The sequence below is a fragment of the Ctenopharyngodon idella genome, chromosome 11 (assembly GCF_019924925.1).
Source record: "Ctenopharyngodon idella isolate HZGC_01 chromosome 11, HZGC01, whole genome shotgun sequence".
Classification (NCBI taxonomy): Eukaryota; Metazoa; Chordata; class Actinopteri; order Cypriniformes; family Xenocyprididae; genus Ctenopharyngodon; species Ctenopharyngodon idella.
Genome location: NC_067230.1, coordinates 7,998,104 through 8,014,429, shown reverse-complemented (window position 1 = coordinate 8,014,429; position 16,326 = coordinate 7,998,104). Strand labels below are relative to the sequence as shown.

Here is a 16,326-nt window from a genome sequence, read left to right as displayed (position 1 = left end):
TGATTAGTGCACTCAATATTTCGTCTGATTAGTGCAAACAACTAATTTGATTTAATGACAATGCTTTTTCAAAAACAACAAAGAATAAGTAATGACCACTTAAAATGTTTCATTAACACAAAATCCGGGTTTAGAGTGTAGTCATGACTAATTTAGCCCAGTTCTTCCTAATATATATATATATATATATATATATATATATATATATATATATATATATATAAGCAAACAATCTGTACTTACACACTGTATAATATTGTATACTATATATTTAAATACTCAAGCATATTTAACTGTTACAAACAACTTTCTATTAATAAATCAAGCTGTAATGTAAAATATTGATTTCAAGCTCAATATTTCCAATCAGAATAAATGTAAATGCAAACCGAGATTATAATCAGTGTCTGTAATGTGTATGAACACACCAAATGTGATGTTTTGTCATGTTAAAAGGGGGTGGGGAGGGTTGTATGTGACCTATTTAAGACTACCGCATACAGTTTTTCCTCAAGTTCACTCAGTCAGGTGCATCCATCACTTCAGCTGTCGCTCTTGAGACTGTGCTGAAGAATGAGGAAATACGACTTGAACAACATTACAGGAGGACTTTTCAAAAACTCAGCTGCAGTCGAGCAGGTAACAAGCAGATGTGTTATTCATGTTGTTTTTCTTTTATTGGCATTTTTTGATAATGATAACAAATGTAACTATTTTTGAGACTAAAATTGTAAAGCGAGACCAACTGGATTTTTAAAAAAAAAAATTTTATTGTGATGTGATTTAGTAATGAGTTTTTAATATATTATTTTTGTTTGCAGGATAAAGATGGATCCAACAACCCAGGTCCTCATGTTGGGAAGCAAGATGAGAACACTGACAGGGGAAATTGGAGTAGCAAACGAGAGTACATGCTGTCTATGATCGGCTATGCAGTTGGTCTCGGAAATGTGTGGAGGTTTCCCTACTTGGCTTACAAACATGGGGGAGGTAAGATGACTTTTGAGATTATTTTTCACAATCCGTGCATGACAAACAAAATTCTTTGAATGTCTTATTTGTACTGCATAATAGAGGGACAAAATGTAAAACTAGACAAGAAAAATGGCCATATATTTTTATATTTTCATCATAACTCACAGACTACTACAAATCTACCTGCCAAGGAGCATTTATTACATGAGCACAAAATTATTTTAAAGAACATTTCTCACAAATTTCTCTCTGTTTTGAATACTGCATCTCCTTTACATTTCAGGGGCTTTCCTTATCCCCTACACTATCATGTTGGCTGTTGCTGGCCTTCCGTTGTTCTTCATGGAGAGCTCTTTTGGACAGTTCTGCAGCCAAGGCCCCATCAATGTGTGGAAAGCTGTGCCTATACTGCAAGGTAACATATGAGCACTTAAATTCAACCTTAAAGATCTTGGAGCTACAGAAGTGGTTTCTTCAGGTTGACTTTTTACCATATTTTGAGGTCCATTAATGTGGTAAATGCCTCAGAGATAGTTTCTACATGTATTAAACCAACCTTGAGATATGCTAAGGACAAATACTTTGCCGACACAGTTAACATGCAGATTGCATACTTACATATGCCCTCAGGACCTTTACATTAACATTTAAGGATGTTTGTGGGCACTAAAAAAAAACAACGTGCAAATCAAATTCACGCTTATTTATACAAATGTATCCAAATGTGTCATTTATACCTTAAACATATCTTTTTATGTGATTTTTTGTAGGTGTTGGCATCACAATGATGCTGGTTAGCACTTTTGTGGCAATCTACTATAATGTGATCATTGCATACAGTATCTACTACCTTTTTGCATCTTTTCAAAATCCTCTCCCCTGGAGTATCAGGAACTGCAGCTCAACAGGTTTGTTATGTATACGGCTTCTTTTCTGAAGAGACAGCCCATGTTGTTGTGTCAGACATACCATGAGTTTTTGCTCAGATAGTGAAAGTATTTGGATTTGATGAACTGGCTTTTTAAGGGAAATTTGCTTTTTGCACAAATTTCTCAGATGGGAAGTTCCTAACAGCTCCGTGCTTAATGATAAGAGTTTATAACTATAGCTAGTTTAGATTTAACTGCTGTCTCACGTTTAAAGTATTTATTTATCAAGATACTGTACAACAGAATAATAGTTCAGTAAATTGTTGTTAATACCTCATGTTGTATTTAAGCAGCCTACAACATTTCTGCTGCAGAACTGAATTTGAATCAAACCTGCCAGAACGAAATCTCATCAGGCCAGAGCCTCAGCGAGAAATACTGGGAGTAAGTTGACATTTGTTTTTATACAATACCTGCTTGTCAGAGAGACAGTTTAAAACACAGACACATTTAATATCACAAAATATATCCTAAATTTGTGACTAAAATATTGTGTTGGGTTGTGTCCGGTTTTGGAGGTGGTTGGAACAAGAGTCAAAGACTTGCGGAGGGTAGTTTCCTGTTTGGTATTATTTCCTGTTGAAACAGGAAGTTTAGGCGGTTTATCTTGCCTTTTGATGTTTACAATGCAGTTGTTTTAAAATGGAAGCAATAAACACAAAAGAAAAAAATTAAAAAGTGTACAATTTTTTGTTTTAAAAGATTAATGATTAATCATATCAGTTACCATAGTCACTAAAAAGACTAGTGGGAACTAGAACAAAGGAGACAGTATACTGAATAGAAACAAACTAAGACAACAGTGAGGTGAAGACAAAGTAAGACAACAAGTGACAGAATATGTGTTACAGGTAACAAGTATATGCAAAGTCGGCGTATTTGCAATGCCTCCAGGCAGCTATTTCAGGCATCCAATACTAAGTCCTATCTATTTGAATGGAGGAATCCTGAAATCTCAAAAACTGCTTGGCGAACTCCCAATTAAATTACATATTTCAAACCAGCAACAAAATCTGACATGAACCGTCCCATAAATGTTGTTTCTTATGCTAAAATAGCATTAAAAAAAGCGTATTTTTCAGGCTTAGACGAGCCAATGCGCATGTGCAGTCCTAAGCGCGAGTCTCAGGTTTCAATGGGAACTAAAGCTTCTAATGGCAGCTACAGTGATGCAATAACTTTATCAATCAGCGACTGGCTCTTTTACTTAGAAGGCGGGAGGTATTCCACCATGCTGCACATTTCTCCCATTCATAACTAATAGGAGCTAAAGATATACTTAAATATATTTGATTGTGCTAAAGTGGAATTATTGCAAGTATACTTTAGGTACACTTTAAATACCTTGCATTCAAATTATACAGTGATCATACTATCCTTACTAATAGTGATATTAAACACATTTTAGGCTTAAAGGGTTAGTTCACCCAAAAATGAAAATTCTGTCATTTATTACTCACCCTTATGGCGTTCCAGACCCGTAAGACCTTCGTTAATCTTTGGAACGCAAATTGAGATATTTTTGTTGAAATCTGATGGCTCAGTGAGGCCTCCATAGCCAGCAATGACATTTCCTCTCTCAAGATCCATTAATGTACTAAAAACATATTTAAATCAGTTCATGTGAGTACAGTGGTTCAATATTAATATTATAAAGCGACGAGAATATTTTTGGGGCGCCAAAAAAAACAAAATAACGACTTATTTAGTGATGGCCGATTTCAAAACAGTGCTTCATGAAGCTTCGGAGCGTTATGAATCAGCGTATCGAATCATGATTCAGATCGCGTGTCAAACCGCCAAACTGCTGAAAACACGTGACTTTGGTGCTCCGAACTGATGATTCGACACGCTGATTCATAACGCTCCGAAGCTTCCTGACGCAGTGTTTTGAAATCGGCCATCACTATATCAGTCGTTATTTTGTTTTTTTTGGCGCACCAAAAATATTCTCGTCGCTTTATAATATTAATATTGAACCACTGTACTCACATGCACTGATTTAAATATGTTTTAGTACATTAATGGATCTTGAGAGAGGAAATGTCATTGCTGGCTATGGAGGCCTCACTGAGCCATCGGATTTCAACAAAAATATCTTAATTTTTGTTCTGAAGATTAACGAAGGTCTTACGGGTGTGGAACGGCATGAGGGTGAGTAATAAATGACATTATTTTCATTTTTGGGTGAACTAACCCTTTAATATTAAGAAATATGCATTGTGCAATAAAGAAGAACTCCAAATAAAGTTATTATAAAGTATTAGAATATTTATGTCAGTATGTCAGTAAATATGTTAATGGGTTTGTAGTTTCACTAGGGCAGACTCGTTGGTTGAACCAGAAGCTGACACATATAGACCGCTATGGTTGATCTGTGTTTTAAACACGCCATAAAGCCAGTGCTATCACACTCACCGACAATCGGTTTTTTTGTACTTTTGCTGAACAACCAAACTCACTAGAGGGAATCTGTTTTGCAGATATTGGCACATTTGTCAGGAGGAAACCTTTAGAGTCTAGAAATTCATTGTAGCTAAATATACAAGTCTCACCATGTATTTCAAATCTGAGAATTATGAAATTGTTTTTAGATGATGCTATATAAATGTTTAACTTTTTGTGCAAACCAAAGAAAAGGTGAGGTATGATCTGAAACATCTAGTTTGTTTCTGCTAACAGGTGCTGTAAAGGCAGAATTTTCAAACCCAACTTTTGCCTACAGCTCAAATGTAACAATAAGCAATTTGCAAATAAAATCATTTAATTTGTTAAATATTTAAGTACTAGTTCAGTAATTATTTTTGTTGAATCCTATGTTGACCTGTTATGATTAAATGTACAATTCAATGACAATTCTATAAAAATAGAATTGGCCTAGATAAAACTTTACAGGAAATGTGTTTTGAGTTGCAAAAAAATAATCATGAAGTAAGTTTTATAATTATGACCTTTACCTTTTCAATAATTTGCCCACACTTTAAATATCAGGTAGGCTATTGTTTAATTCGAATGCGTTATGTTTTAATCACGTTGCCATATGGCAATTTTCATTTCTATTTAAATGCACATTTCTTTTAGAAATTGATAGATTTATACTTGGAACTCATGCAAACCAAAAATAAGTAGATCCCTATCATTCCCTATCATTTGGCTAACTCATCCTCACTCTCATCACATGGAAGAGCTAACTCTGCACTCTTCCTATTGCTCATCCGTAAAATATTGCTGTATTCATTTTCTGAAAAGAAGAAATAATTTTGTTATTTATACAAAAACACAACTATACTACAATAAACACTTCAAATAAATAAATAACTGCAATCATATTGTTGATGTTACTATCTATAAAAAATCCCAATGGGGAAATACATTACTGCAATTCCACTGTGGTACAGCGTTGCCATGGCAACATACCTATTTTTCCATATGGTACAGCGTTGCCATATGGAAACATTAATATTTTCTCAATTTACAGTTAAACTATGTTAGACAAAGTTGATTTGTGAATAAAAATATCTAATTTACTTATCAAAGATGCCCCTTGAGAAGAGATGTTTAGAAATGAGGTCAAAAGAGCAATTTCTGGAGCACTTCATCAGGTGTTCTCCATGTGAGGGTACATCTACGGACACTGGGCATACGCAAAATTAATATTGGGTCATTTAATTTCTGTATTTGCATTATTGTAAGGGTAGGTTTAGGGTTGGGGTAGGTGTAGTCATTAATAAAACAATCTGATAAGTAGCAAATTAATTTACTGTTATTTAATCATGAAATTTTGCCTCACTTCCGGCCGTTGCTGTATCTCTTCTAGACACAACTAGTTTTGGAGGGACATCCAAATGTCATTTGACTTAAAAACAGCACATCATTGGCTACCTTAAGGCCTGCCCTTATAATTCCCATAGTGCAATGCATTGTATTTTTTTTCTGAATAACAAGGAAATGAAATTAATTGTTACCATATGGCAACGCCGTATGGCCCGTTGCACTTTGAAATATCGACTGCAGCCCTTTGGGCTGTCCAAATATTATGAATTATTAAACGAATTATTAAACTGAACCTGACCAGTCCTCAAAAATTACACAAAAAGTTCAAATGTCAAATAAATTCAGAAATGTTAACTGCATAAAAAGTAAATAATTTTAATCACATTTAAATCTGCAGCGTAATGCGAAACCGCCAAATCATTTCATTGTGTTTTACGTCAGGAGCAGTTGTGGTGCATTGAGAGTTAAAGCGCGCAGAGACAATCGGCAGAGAAATGTTATGTATGGTGTTATTTCTTCAACAGTTTAAAGTTTAATGCACTTTCGTGTTACATAGCTACAGGCCGTTTCATGTTTATTTTCAGTTTTGAGTAAAATGTAAATATTGTCTTCACCTCAGCATGTTTTAATCTTTAGTCTTGAATGATGGAATCAATGGGTCCATGACACGAGGGCAAACTTTCAGATGTTACATGTTTGATACATCCTGTTATGATCTAAAAAATAACCATGAGCCAAACGACCTTGATCCCTGAGTACAAGACACATTCAGTGTTCATTCATGCACTGTATGCAACTGGTTTCTTTCTCTGCATTCTTTTGATTCTTTTTTGTTATGTTTATGTGTTTTTTCTGTGTTTTTGGATTGAACATTTCATGACTGAAATATTTGTCCTCAGTGAGGTGGCTCTTCAGCGCACTAGCAGTATGAATGAGACGGGGCCAGTAGTATGGCACCTGGCCCTCTGCCTGCTGCTCTCCTGGATACTAGTCGGAGCAGCTCTCTTCAAAGGCATCAAGTCCTCTGGGAAGGTTAGTGCTTCACTTCAGGAACATTAAGTTGTATCTGCACTATAAATTATTGAGATGGCCAGTGCATTTTGGATTCAATTTATCATAAATTGTTTGTTTCAGGTGGTGTATTTCACAGCTACTTTCCCTTACCTCGTCCTTTTGATCCTGCTAATTCGTGGTGTAACTCTGGAGGGAGCGAAAGACGGCATTGAGTTCTACATCGGTTCAAACTCCAACCTCACCAAACTGGCTGATTCTGAGGTTTCTCAGCATCTAAACACAATAGTCTAACTGTACCAAAATACACATACTGTAAATCAGACAGCTAATGTAGCCTGTTTTTATCGTAGGTTTGGAAGGATGCAGCTACTCAGATCTTCTTTTCTCTCTCCATTGCCTGGGGTGGTTTGATGGCTCTGTCCTCTTACAATAAGTTTTACAACAACTGCTACCAAGACTCCATTATTGTTTGTGTTACTAACTGTGGCACCAGTATCTTTGCCGGCTTCGCCATCTTTTCTATCCTCGGACACATGGCGCATGTCTATCAGAGACCTGTGTCAGAAGTTGCAGATGCAGGTAAGATCTGAAATGTAAATGTAGTGTTTTTAATTTTTTTTTTTTAGAAATCAAAAACAAGTAATCAAAAGTGTGTGTTTGCAGAACAATTTAATTGTTTTAATACAAAGCAAATAATAAAATGAGTAATTTGTCATGAAAGCCATAGTTTAACCAAACATAATATTAGCATGATTTACTCATGTTGTTTCAAACCCACTTTTCCTGTTGTTTCAGAGAAAAAAATAACAGTATACTCTTAAATTTTTTTTTATTTTTTTTATTGGCATCTATGAATCCATTTAGAACCTTTAACATGGAACATTTTAAATGCACAAAATGTTCTTTATAGTGGAAAAAGGTTCTTTAACTTATAAAATGTTATTCCCACCAAGAAAAAAAAAAAGAATTTTGAGATATAAACTCGCAAAGACCGTTCGCAAAGACCCGCCCCCTTTAGTTACTGTTGCTACATCCGACAAGCCATGTCACTCTCATGCCACACATCATGTTCACTCAGTGAAAAAACCGCGGAGCAATGAGGACAATGACAACGCGTCAACAAACAAGACAGAGCAGGTTACTTTTGATATTAAACAAAGTCTCAAATTTCAAATTTTGTCATTTTTAAAGAAATTTAAACAAATACCATTTTGTGGCTCTTTAATATGTTGTGACAGATCGCTGTAGCGCCTCACCTCAAGCGGCTCGTGAACCGATCATCTCTACCTACTAGTTCATTTATAACATCAAATAAACATGAATGAACATCATAAGGAATGTTGTTTCAATCGCGGAAAGACGTCAGTGCACACCATTTTTCAAGTTCAAGTCCACCTACATTAAAGGTGCAATATGTAAGAATTTTGCAGTAAAATATCCAAGAACCACTAGGCCAGTATATATTTTGTTCACTTGAGTACTTACAATATCCCAAATGTTTGCAACTATTTGTAAATCATGAGAAAATTGCAATTTTAACCAAGGCTCCGGGATGTGTGAGGAGTCGCCTGTCAATTGCGTCATACCCGCGTTACCCGGTTTTATTTTGTAGAAACCATGGAAACACCAAAGATGCTTTAATATTTACATGTTTTAATAGGCAAGGGAACAACTGTTTCGATATATTTATAGACAGAAAACTAATCTAAATCAGAAAACTAAATTGTTGTTATATAGCACAACACGTTTAGTCTTATTGTTTAAATCTAATTTTCTTGATTTTTTGCGAGTACCATGCTTTACCATGCCTCAGAGAAAAACACTATTTTGTGAAGTAGCTAACATAGCATAATCAGATGCAGCTTTATTTTTAGTAACAGTAATACAGCATTTTCTCCATCATACAGTAAGTTTTAAAATGAATTGCATGCCATTTAATCAACACAAGCCAAACATCATTTATTATTATGATATTCTAAAATCGATCTAGCCTACTGCAGTGTGCAACAGTGTCTCACAGCAGCCACCGAGCGAATGCACAGAGTAACGTTATAACATTTTCAACACACTCAAATGTATCTAATACGGAGCCCCGCACATGACATGCAAGAAAAAAAAATTAAATCGTGCGCACGATTTACTAATTCATTCCCTCAATTTACTAAATCGTGCGCACGACTTACTAATTTGTTGCCTCGATTTACTAAATCGTGCGCACAATTTAGCCTACTATTTTTTTCCTGCATGTCATGTCCAGGGCTCCGTAATCTAATATGATAAACAGAGCTGTATTACCTCATACTCATGACTAGAAAAGCGGAAGCGGCGCCGGCGACTGTGGCATAATAAAAGTTCCACTGCTCGTGAGGCGTGTGTTACACAATCGTGCCAGCGGCCTCGTTCAGCTCCCACAACACTCGGTCCTGCTCTGCTTCATACTACAGTAACGTTAATAATCGCATCCATGAACACGATTTCTTCCCAAGTCCTATCCTAATTCTTTTCCACCGGCCGTTGAGGTGAAGACTACATGTCCCAAGATTCCGCGCTCAAACTTGGCGTCATCAAGCTACGCCTTTGTTTTGAATAGGCCTCTAGCGTCTTCTAGTGTCTCTAGCGGACAGAAAATATTACATATTGCACCTTTAATCTGCTAACTCCCCTGAGTGCTTTGTTGGACAAAATGGCGGATTTGGCGTTATGATTGGTTAGATCGCCTGTCAATCAAACTCCTGGCGACGCCATGTTTTTGTAGGCAAAACCCGTAAGCGAGTTAGCATTTTAGGACTTCCGGTTCCAGCGCTGTAAAGTCTATGGTTTTTTTGAATGGGTTTTTGCTAAATCGCCTGAAATAAGGTCTGTGGTTAACAAAGCCTCTAAATATTTTCACATTTTGATCTATGACATAAAACACACCAGTTATAACCCGCTTGTGATTTTTTTAAACCTTTATTGTGTCTTAAAAACGGCGGTTGCTAACAAATTGCTAAAAGGGACTACTTCCTTTGGCGGGGACTTTAGACGTTATCATGACAAACAGGACATTTGGACAGCATTTCTCATGGAAAAGTGGATAAATATTCATACACAGCACAGATCATAATCAGCGAGCATGTTTTTAAATAAAGTTGTTTTTTAAATAAAGTTTGAGGAAGCTCGGTGGTGGTGATGTTGATCTGCGACCATGGTGTGCTGTAGTCCGTTTATAGCCTACTGTAAGCTTTTTATATCTGATGACTTTATTTAGGCTTCAAAATGTATAAATATTGTGTAAACTTGTAAAGATTATCTTGATAGACAAAACGTGTAAGTGTCATAACCATATGTTAAACACAGAGCTTATTTTTTGTGATTTTCCAAAAGTCTATGGGAAAAATGCATAGGCTTTCGATCGAGTGAACCCGTGCGCCGCTAACTTCCGGGTTGGCCTACAAAAACACGTCATCCCTGAGGTACTCTATAGAGGGTATGCATAGACGTCACTTTCCCACCTGAACGCGCTCCCTCAGCTGGACTGAGTGGCAAAAGAACCTGCTGCATGACTGGATTTAATAGGGGAAACTGTGAAAATGCGAGTAAAACAAACAATTACACTAAAGGTTGGGCTCGAAAGTGTTCCTTATGACATGTCAAAGAAACCTAATCCATGGATATTGGCATGCAGCCAGAAATTGTGTTTCCTGATATGTGCCTGATTTCAACGCCGGGGAAATACATAAAGCAAATCTGCCTGTGAACGCTTTATATAAATACAATATAGGTAGGTCTAAATCGGAGTGATCACTTATATCAACGTTATATATTTCATCATATCGTCCAGCCCTAAAACTTGTATAGTTTTTGTCAGTGTTTATTTAAAAACACCCAATTATGCAGAATATAAGATGGCAAATATTTAATTGATGAGTTGTCAACACAATAAAATCCAACATTTTGACACAAAATGATAACTGCAAAACATGTTTCTTTGCCTGGAGTCCAGCTGTTTCTGTGAATTGCAGCGACCTATTTGCTTCTTTTTTCTGTAGCTTTCAGCAGTCTGTAAAAATATACCTCAGATTTTGTGTCAAAGCTATTTGTACAGTCAGTCGCAAAGCTCTTTCCTGTTTTGGATGTGTTTTGTGTGCCACTCAGTGGACGTAACCGCAGTCATAACGGTCGACGGTGACGTCACATGCATACCCTCTATTGTGAGTTATAAAGTCCAATTCTGAGAAAAAAAGTCAGCTCACAATTTTGATATTTTCTCACAATTTCAAGTTTATATCTTGCAATTCTGTCAGAATTACGAGATATAAACTCACAATTGCGAGAAAAATAGAATCGTGAGCTAAAAAGTCGCAATTCCCTTTTTATTTTTTATTCAGTGGTGGAAACAAGCATCTTCAGGTTCTTCTGTAGCATTGCTGTGCAAACCCCACTTTGGAACCTTAATTTTTAAGAGTGTACAGGTTTGGAATAACATGAGAAAGTAAAAAAAAGATCATCTTTGGATGAACATTTAATTCATTTACCTTATTAAGTGATTTTAGCAAGAAGCTAAGCTGCAATTTGTGTTTTAGGTTTTGGATTGGCCTTCATTGCGTACCCTGATGCTCTCTCTAAGCTGCCCATATCACCCCTGTGGTCAATCCTGTTCTTCATTATGCTTATTACCCTTGGCTTGGACTCCCAGTTTGCAGGAATAGGTAAAGAAAAGATTTATATATCTATAAAAAAAAAAAAATCTGTAATCAAATATTTGATTTGAATTATGATCTGTCTACAGAGGTTATCACCACTTGCCTTCAGGATGCCTATCCCAAAGTTCTGAAGTCCAAACGGGGACTTATTACGATAGCAGTCTGCATTGTTCTCTTTCTGCTCGGCTTGCCGTGTGTCACTGGGGTAGGCAAACCATTCCGAACAGAACTGATTAGGAATATAGGTTCACATTTTCACTGAGAGACTTTCATGGAGATTTACTATAAGACCAACTCACTATTACAAAATGAACCCAATTGTACATTTAAAATGTTTTAAATTATGTTTGAAAGGCAGGAATATACTGGGTGAATTTAATTGACACATTTTGTGCTGGATGGATTCTCCTGGTTGCTGGATTACTGGAGGTTTTAGGTTTATCCATCCTTTATGGTGAGTATTAGTAATATGTGATAATGATACAGTTGCTATCTTCTATTATTGTTCTGTTCTTTTCTAAAATGCTGATGTACATTTTCAGGTGGTAATCGTTTCATCAAGGACATTGAGATGATGATCGGGACCAAGAGCTCCCTCTTCTGGTTATGGTGGAGAGCTTGCTGGTTTTTTATCACCCCAGTGGTTATTTCTGTATGCACACAATTTTAAAACATATATACTGTATACAACAAACATATATAAATTGTACCAAATGATGATGTTGTTTTTGAAATAATGTTTTTTTTGTTTTTTTGTTTTTTAATGCAGATTATTCTTGTATGGTCCTTATATACTTTTACGTCCCCCACATATGGCTCAGTTGCATACCCAGATTGGGGCGTTTCCTTGGGCTGGTGTATGACTGCATTTTGCCTCATTTGGATCCCTATTCTTGCAATCTGGAAAGTGTACAAAGCTAGCGGAGGCCCCTGGCAGGTAAAGCAGAATGTTCACATTTTAATCTTTTGGCATTAAGATATATGCTAACATGCATATCACTGGTGAATTGTATTCTTTAGTCACACACTATTCATTATGATCTATCTCTTGGTTTTTATCGTACAGCGTATCAAAGCAGCCTGTTCACCTACAGAGGACTGGGGTCCTTACTTGGAGTGCCACAGAGGAGAGCGTTATGGGACGAGAGGCGTGTCTGATGCAAATATATTTGTAATCTCAAATAATTTAACTACTAAGTTGTAAAAAATGTTTAACATAAGCATAACAGTTGTACATGTATACATATGTAGCACCATAGTTAATGAACAAGTTAACTTAATATTTTAATGTATCAAATTTTAATCCCTTTGTTTGATTGAAGTGTGCTCTATTTGAATTTTTTGTAGACTTTATTTTTTATCTTTTATGAGAAGTTTGTATGTTTACATTTATCGTTTTAGGTTCTCTTATTGGAAAATGTAATATTTATGTTTTTAATGTCCAAATTGAAATGTAATATTCATATTTAATAAATTATTTATTAAATATATATATAATATATATATATAAACAAATCAATATGGGTATAATTACCAGACAATCAACTGAAAGATCTTGCATCTTATATTGCAAGCATGTTTTTTAATCACAAAAAGGTGGTAAGAATACATTTATGGGGTACATATAATGCATACTGTTAACCAGTGGTGTAAAATATTTGAGTACATGTAATTAGTTACTGTACTTAAGTGGCTACTTTGTAGTTTTAGAGAGTATCAAAGATATAAGCATCTTTTACTCTCTACTTGACTACAATTTTGAAAAAGTATGTATGCCTGTATGTACTCTTTACTCCAGTCCATTTGTGATAAGTAATGCAATTACTGACATTTTGCATGGCACCTAACTTTTTCTGCAGCAGTTTGTTTCTGCTACAAAAGAAGTGATATCGCCATCTACAAGGCATTGAAGGTACTATATCTTGTGTGTTTTGCCCTTACTCACCCAAACTTGTCAACAAGGCTTCATTATGCGAATGCTAGTGCATTAGCAGGTAGTTGTGAAACACATGTGTTTCATATTGTATATGAGATGAGGTCATGACTGCAGCCGGTGATTAGGCCAAACCAGTACTTCCAGTGCAAGTAGGCTTTGACTATTTAATTTTACTTAAATTGATTTTATTTATCCTTTATATTGAAGAGAGCTTTTTGAAGGATATTGGTTTACTTAAGCAGTTTTTGAGCACCCGAGCTTAACTGAGACGAGTGTTTGTACACGTTTAAGAGTCTGTTGTGGCGACCTTGATTTATTGTAATATTGAGGTGTTCAGTTTTATTTTGATTTGAGAAAATAAACATGATTTCTCTCCACAAATCAACATGTATAATTTACTAGATCAGAGTTTTTCAAATAACTGTGATATATTCTATACATACATTCTGATTCTCAGGAAACACAGTATATTGCCTAATGTTCTCATCCATTTTTTTTTTTTTTTCAGGAAATGTTACCATATGTGAAATCTAGAACAATCATTTATTATTGATGCTGCACTTAGACAATACAGGTTCTTCATTTTGCTTGTTCTTTCCAGGGTTTTTATATCTCTTAAGTCCGGAACACACCAAGCCGACGGTCGCCCTTCGGCCGACTAAGTTTTCTTAGTGTGTTCCGCACCGTCGGCTGAAGTTGTCGGCTTGTCAGCTTTTTTTCGGCATCGGAGCTCGTCGGTCAGTTGGGCAATCTGATGATTCCCATTGGCTGTTCAGCTACTGCCACCTGCTGGTACGGAAAGGCATTTCTTCTTACGCAGGCGCAGAACGGATGTGGTACTTGGCCGTCGGGTGTTGAGCGTCAGTTTGGTGTGTCAGGGCAACTTTGGACCCAGACGCTGCTGACATGAGCCAACCCCGCATTCACTATTTCGTCGGCGTCAGCTTGGTGTGTTCCGGGCTTTAAGGGTTTATTATCCCAGACCATCATCAAGGTCCACTGGTGCCATGGCACCTCCAAAATTACATTTCATCAGCCACTGAATCTGTAAAGTTTTCAGAAAAACAGATTTACCTCTATGTGCAAGATTTAAGGAAAGACCCGAAGACCCTCACATACCTACCAACAGCAGGTTAAACTGATGACTACTGTACCTCTGAAAGCAGCATTTACTAACATTTATTAGCTAATGAAAATGTAGGCTATTAGAGTGATGGTAAAATAATGCTTTACATGCCCAGAAAGGTCTTGATGTTGTCATAGCCAACCCAAACACTTAGGCTGTTGTTTGCACAGGGAACCATCTGTGGAGAATCCCATGCCTGAGTCGCTTCGATTGTCAGGAAGCAACAGATATGAGGCAGCCTGACCTAAATTGCCATAAAGTCATTTTCATTTATTTGGTCAAATATTCTGACAAACAGAGAACGACAGTGTCATTTGTTTTCTAAAAGTCAACTCATAGTATAAAGTGTTTGGTCAGTACAGTTTAATCCATCAATTGCCAGGAGGGTCTTCAGATTGCTGAAAACCATACAATCAAGATAGAATAAACAGAGAGTATAAAATGAGTTCAACATTGAGCCCTTCCTTGTTGGGTACATAAAATTACTTTTATTGTAACTTTTATTGAACTTATACATGTTTGAAATTTGACTCTGGAACCCATGGAGCTGCACATGCAGCAGGAGAGTCACACCTGTGATGCAAATACAATAATTTAAATCTCTTTTAGAACAACTTGTCAAAGCACAACTGTGATTGAATGAGTTTAGGGAAAATCGGGGGCAATTATCCACCTTTTTTTGCAATACGGAAGTAAGCTAAACATGCAAGGCTTCCAATTCATTAGCTGCTATATAGATAAATAACTAGAAGAATAACAGTCAACTGCAGTAAAAGTGCAGTAAACAGTAAAAAAATTAGGACAATGCATGATAGAAACGGCAGTTTATCAACAAGCATGTGGATAACACACTAGAGAAAAAGTGTGATTATATCCTTTTGTGAGAAATTTTCAAAATAATAATTCGTTACATTTATATAGAGCTTTTCTTGGCAATCAAAGCACTTTACATGGAAAGGGGGAATCTCCTCAACCACCACCAATGTGCAGCATCTACCTGGAGGATGCGACGACAGCCATACTGTGCCAGAACGCCCACCACACACCAGCTTATTGGTGGAGAGGAGACAGAGTGATGAAGCCAATCAGCATATATGGGGATGATTAGGAGGACATGATGGACAGAGGCCAATGGGCAAATTTGGCCAGGATGCCGGGGTTACACCCCTAGTCTTTTTCGGAGGACATCCTGGGTAACCTAGATAAAAGCTATTATTTTCACTATAATCAGGGCCGATTATATCCTGTCAATCAATAGGGGGTGAAAAATGTGTCATTGCTTTATAATATTAAAGTAGAACCACTGTACTCACATAAACTGTTTTAAATATGTTTTGAGTACCTTTCTGGATCTTGAAAGGTGACATTGCTGGCAATAGAGGCCTCACTGAGCCATCGGATTTCATCAAAAATATCTTAATTTGTGTTCCAAAGATGAACAAAGGTCTTTTGGGTGTAGAATGACATGAGGGTGAGTAATAAATGACATTATTTTCATTTTTGGGTGAACTAACCCTTTAAAGCAGGCTCTATTTTACCTTATGAATCACCCATAGTTCAAGCCAGGGTTGCCAGGTCCATGTTTTTTTCCTACACCAAACATTATTTGTAGTGTGTCTCACATCCAATAATTTCTGTTACTTCTGATAAGAAACAAAGCCTTAGCATTCAAATTCTGTCCATTTTATCACAAAATTCGAACAATAAATGGCATTGTGATGCTCTTAAGTATGACACGACAGATCGCTGTAGCAAAAACATCAGAAGGTATGTTGAAAGATACCGTACAACTTAAAGGATTAGTTCACTTTCATATAAAATTTTCCTGATAATTTACTCACCCCCATGTCATCCAAGATGTTCATTTCTTTCTTTCTTTAGTCGAAAAGA

At 36.3% G+C, this 16,326-nt stretch overlaps 1 protein-coding gene across 4 annotated transcripts; it reads left to right on the top strand.

Annotated features, from left to right (window-relative positions):
* The first annotated feature begins 500 nt into the window (after positions 1-500).
* Positions 501-13,691, top strand: slc6a14 (solute carrier family 6 member 14). Of its 4 annotated transcripts, none has more exons than XM_051911731.1 (14): positions 502-639; positions 822-990; positions 1,259-1,390; positions 1,746-1,883; positions 2,219-2,288; positions 6,578-6,710; positions 6,813-6,953; positions 7,043-7,271; positions 11,255-11,380; positions 11,461-11,579; positions 11,729-11,828; positions 11,917-12,026; positions 12,144-12,311; positions 12,441-13,691. In XM_051911731.1, the coding sequence occupies exons 1-14, from the start codon at positions 574-576 to the stop codon at positions 12,576-12,578; spliced, it is 1,839 nt and encodes a 612-aa protein (XP_051767691.1). In that variant the 5' UTR covers positions 502-573; the 3' UTR covers positions 12,579-13,691. The 4 variants fall into 4 exon arrangements, 3 of the variants coding, with proteins under 3 accessions (XP_051767691.1, XP_051767690.1, XP_051767688.1); XM_051911730.1 differs by having other exon boundaries at positions 2,198-2,288; XM_051911728.1 differs by having other exon boundaries at positions 2,195-2,288.
* Positions 13,692-16,326: the final 2,635 nt, after the last annotated feature.

Excerpts from the sequence above, each read along its gene's own strand:
- slc6a14 (XM_051911728.1), top strand. The coding sequence starts at position 574 with ATGAGGAAATACGACTTGAACAACATTACAGGAGGACTTTTCAAAAAC. Across the intron at positions 640-821 it reads ACTCAGCTGCAGTCGAGCAG|GATAAAGATGGATCCAACAA; the intron begins GTAACAAGCAGA and ends TTTTGTTTGCAG. Across the intron at positions 6,711-6,812 it reads GCATCAAGTCCTCTGGGAAG|GTGGTGTATTTCACAGCTAC; the intron begins GTTAGTGCTTCA and ends TGTTTGTTTCAG.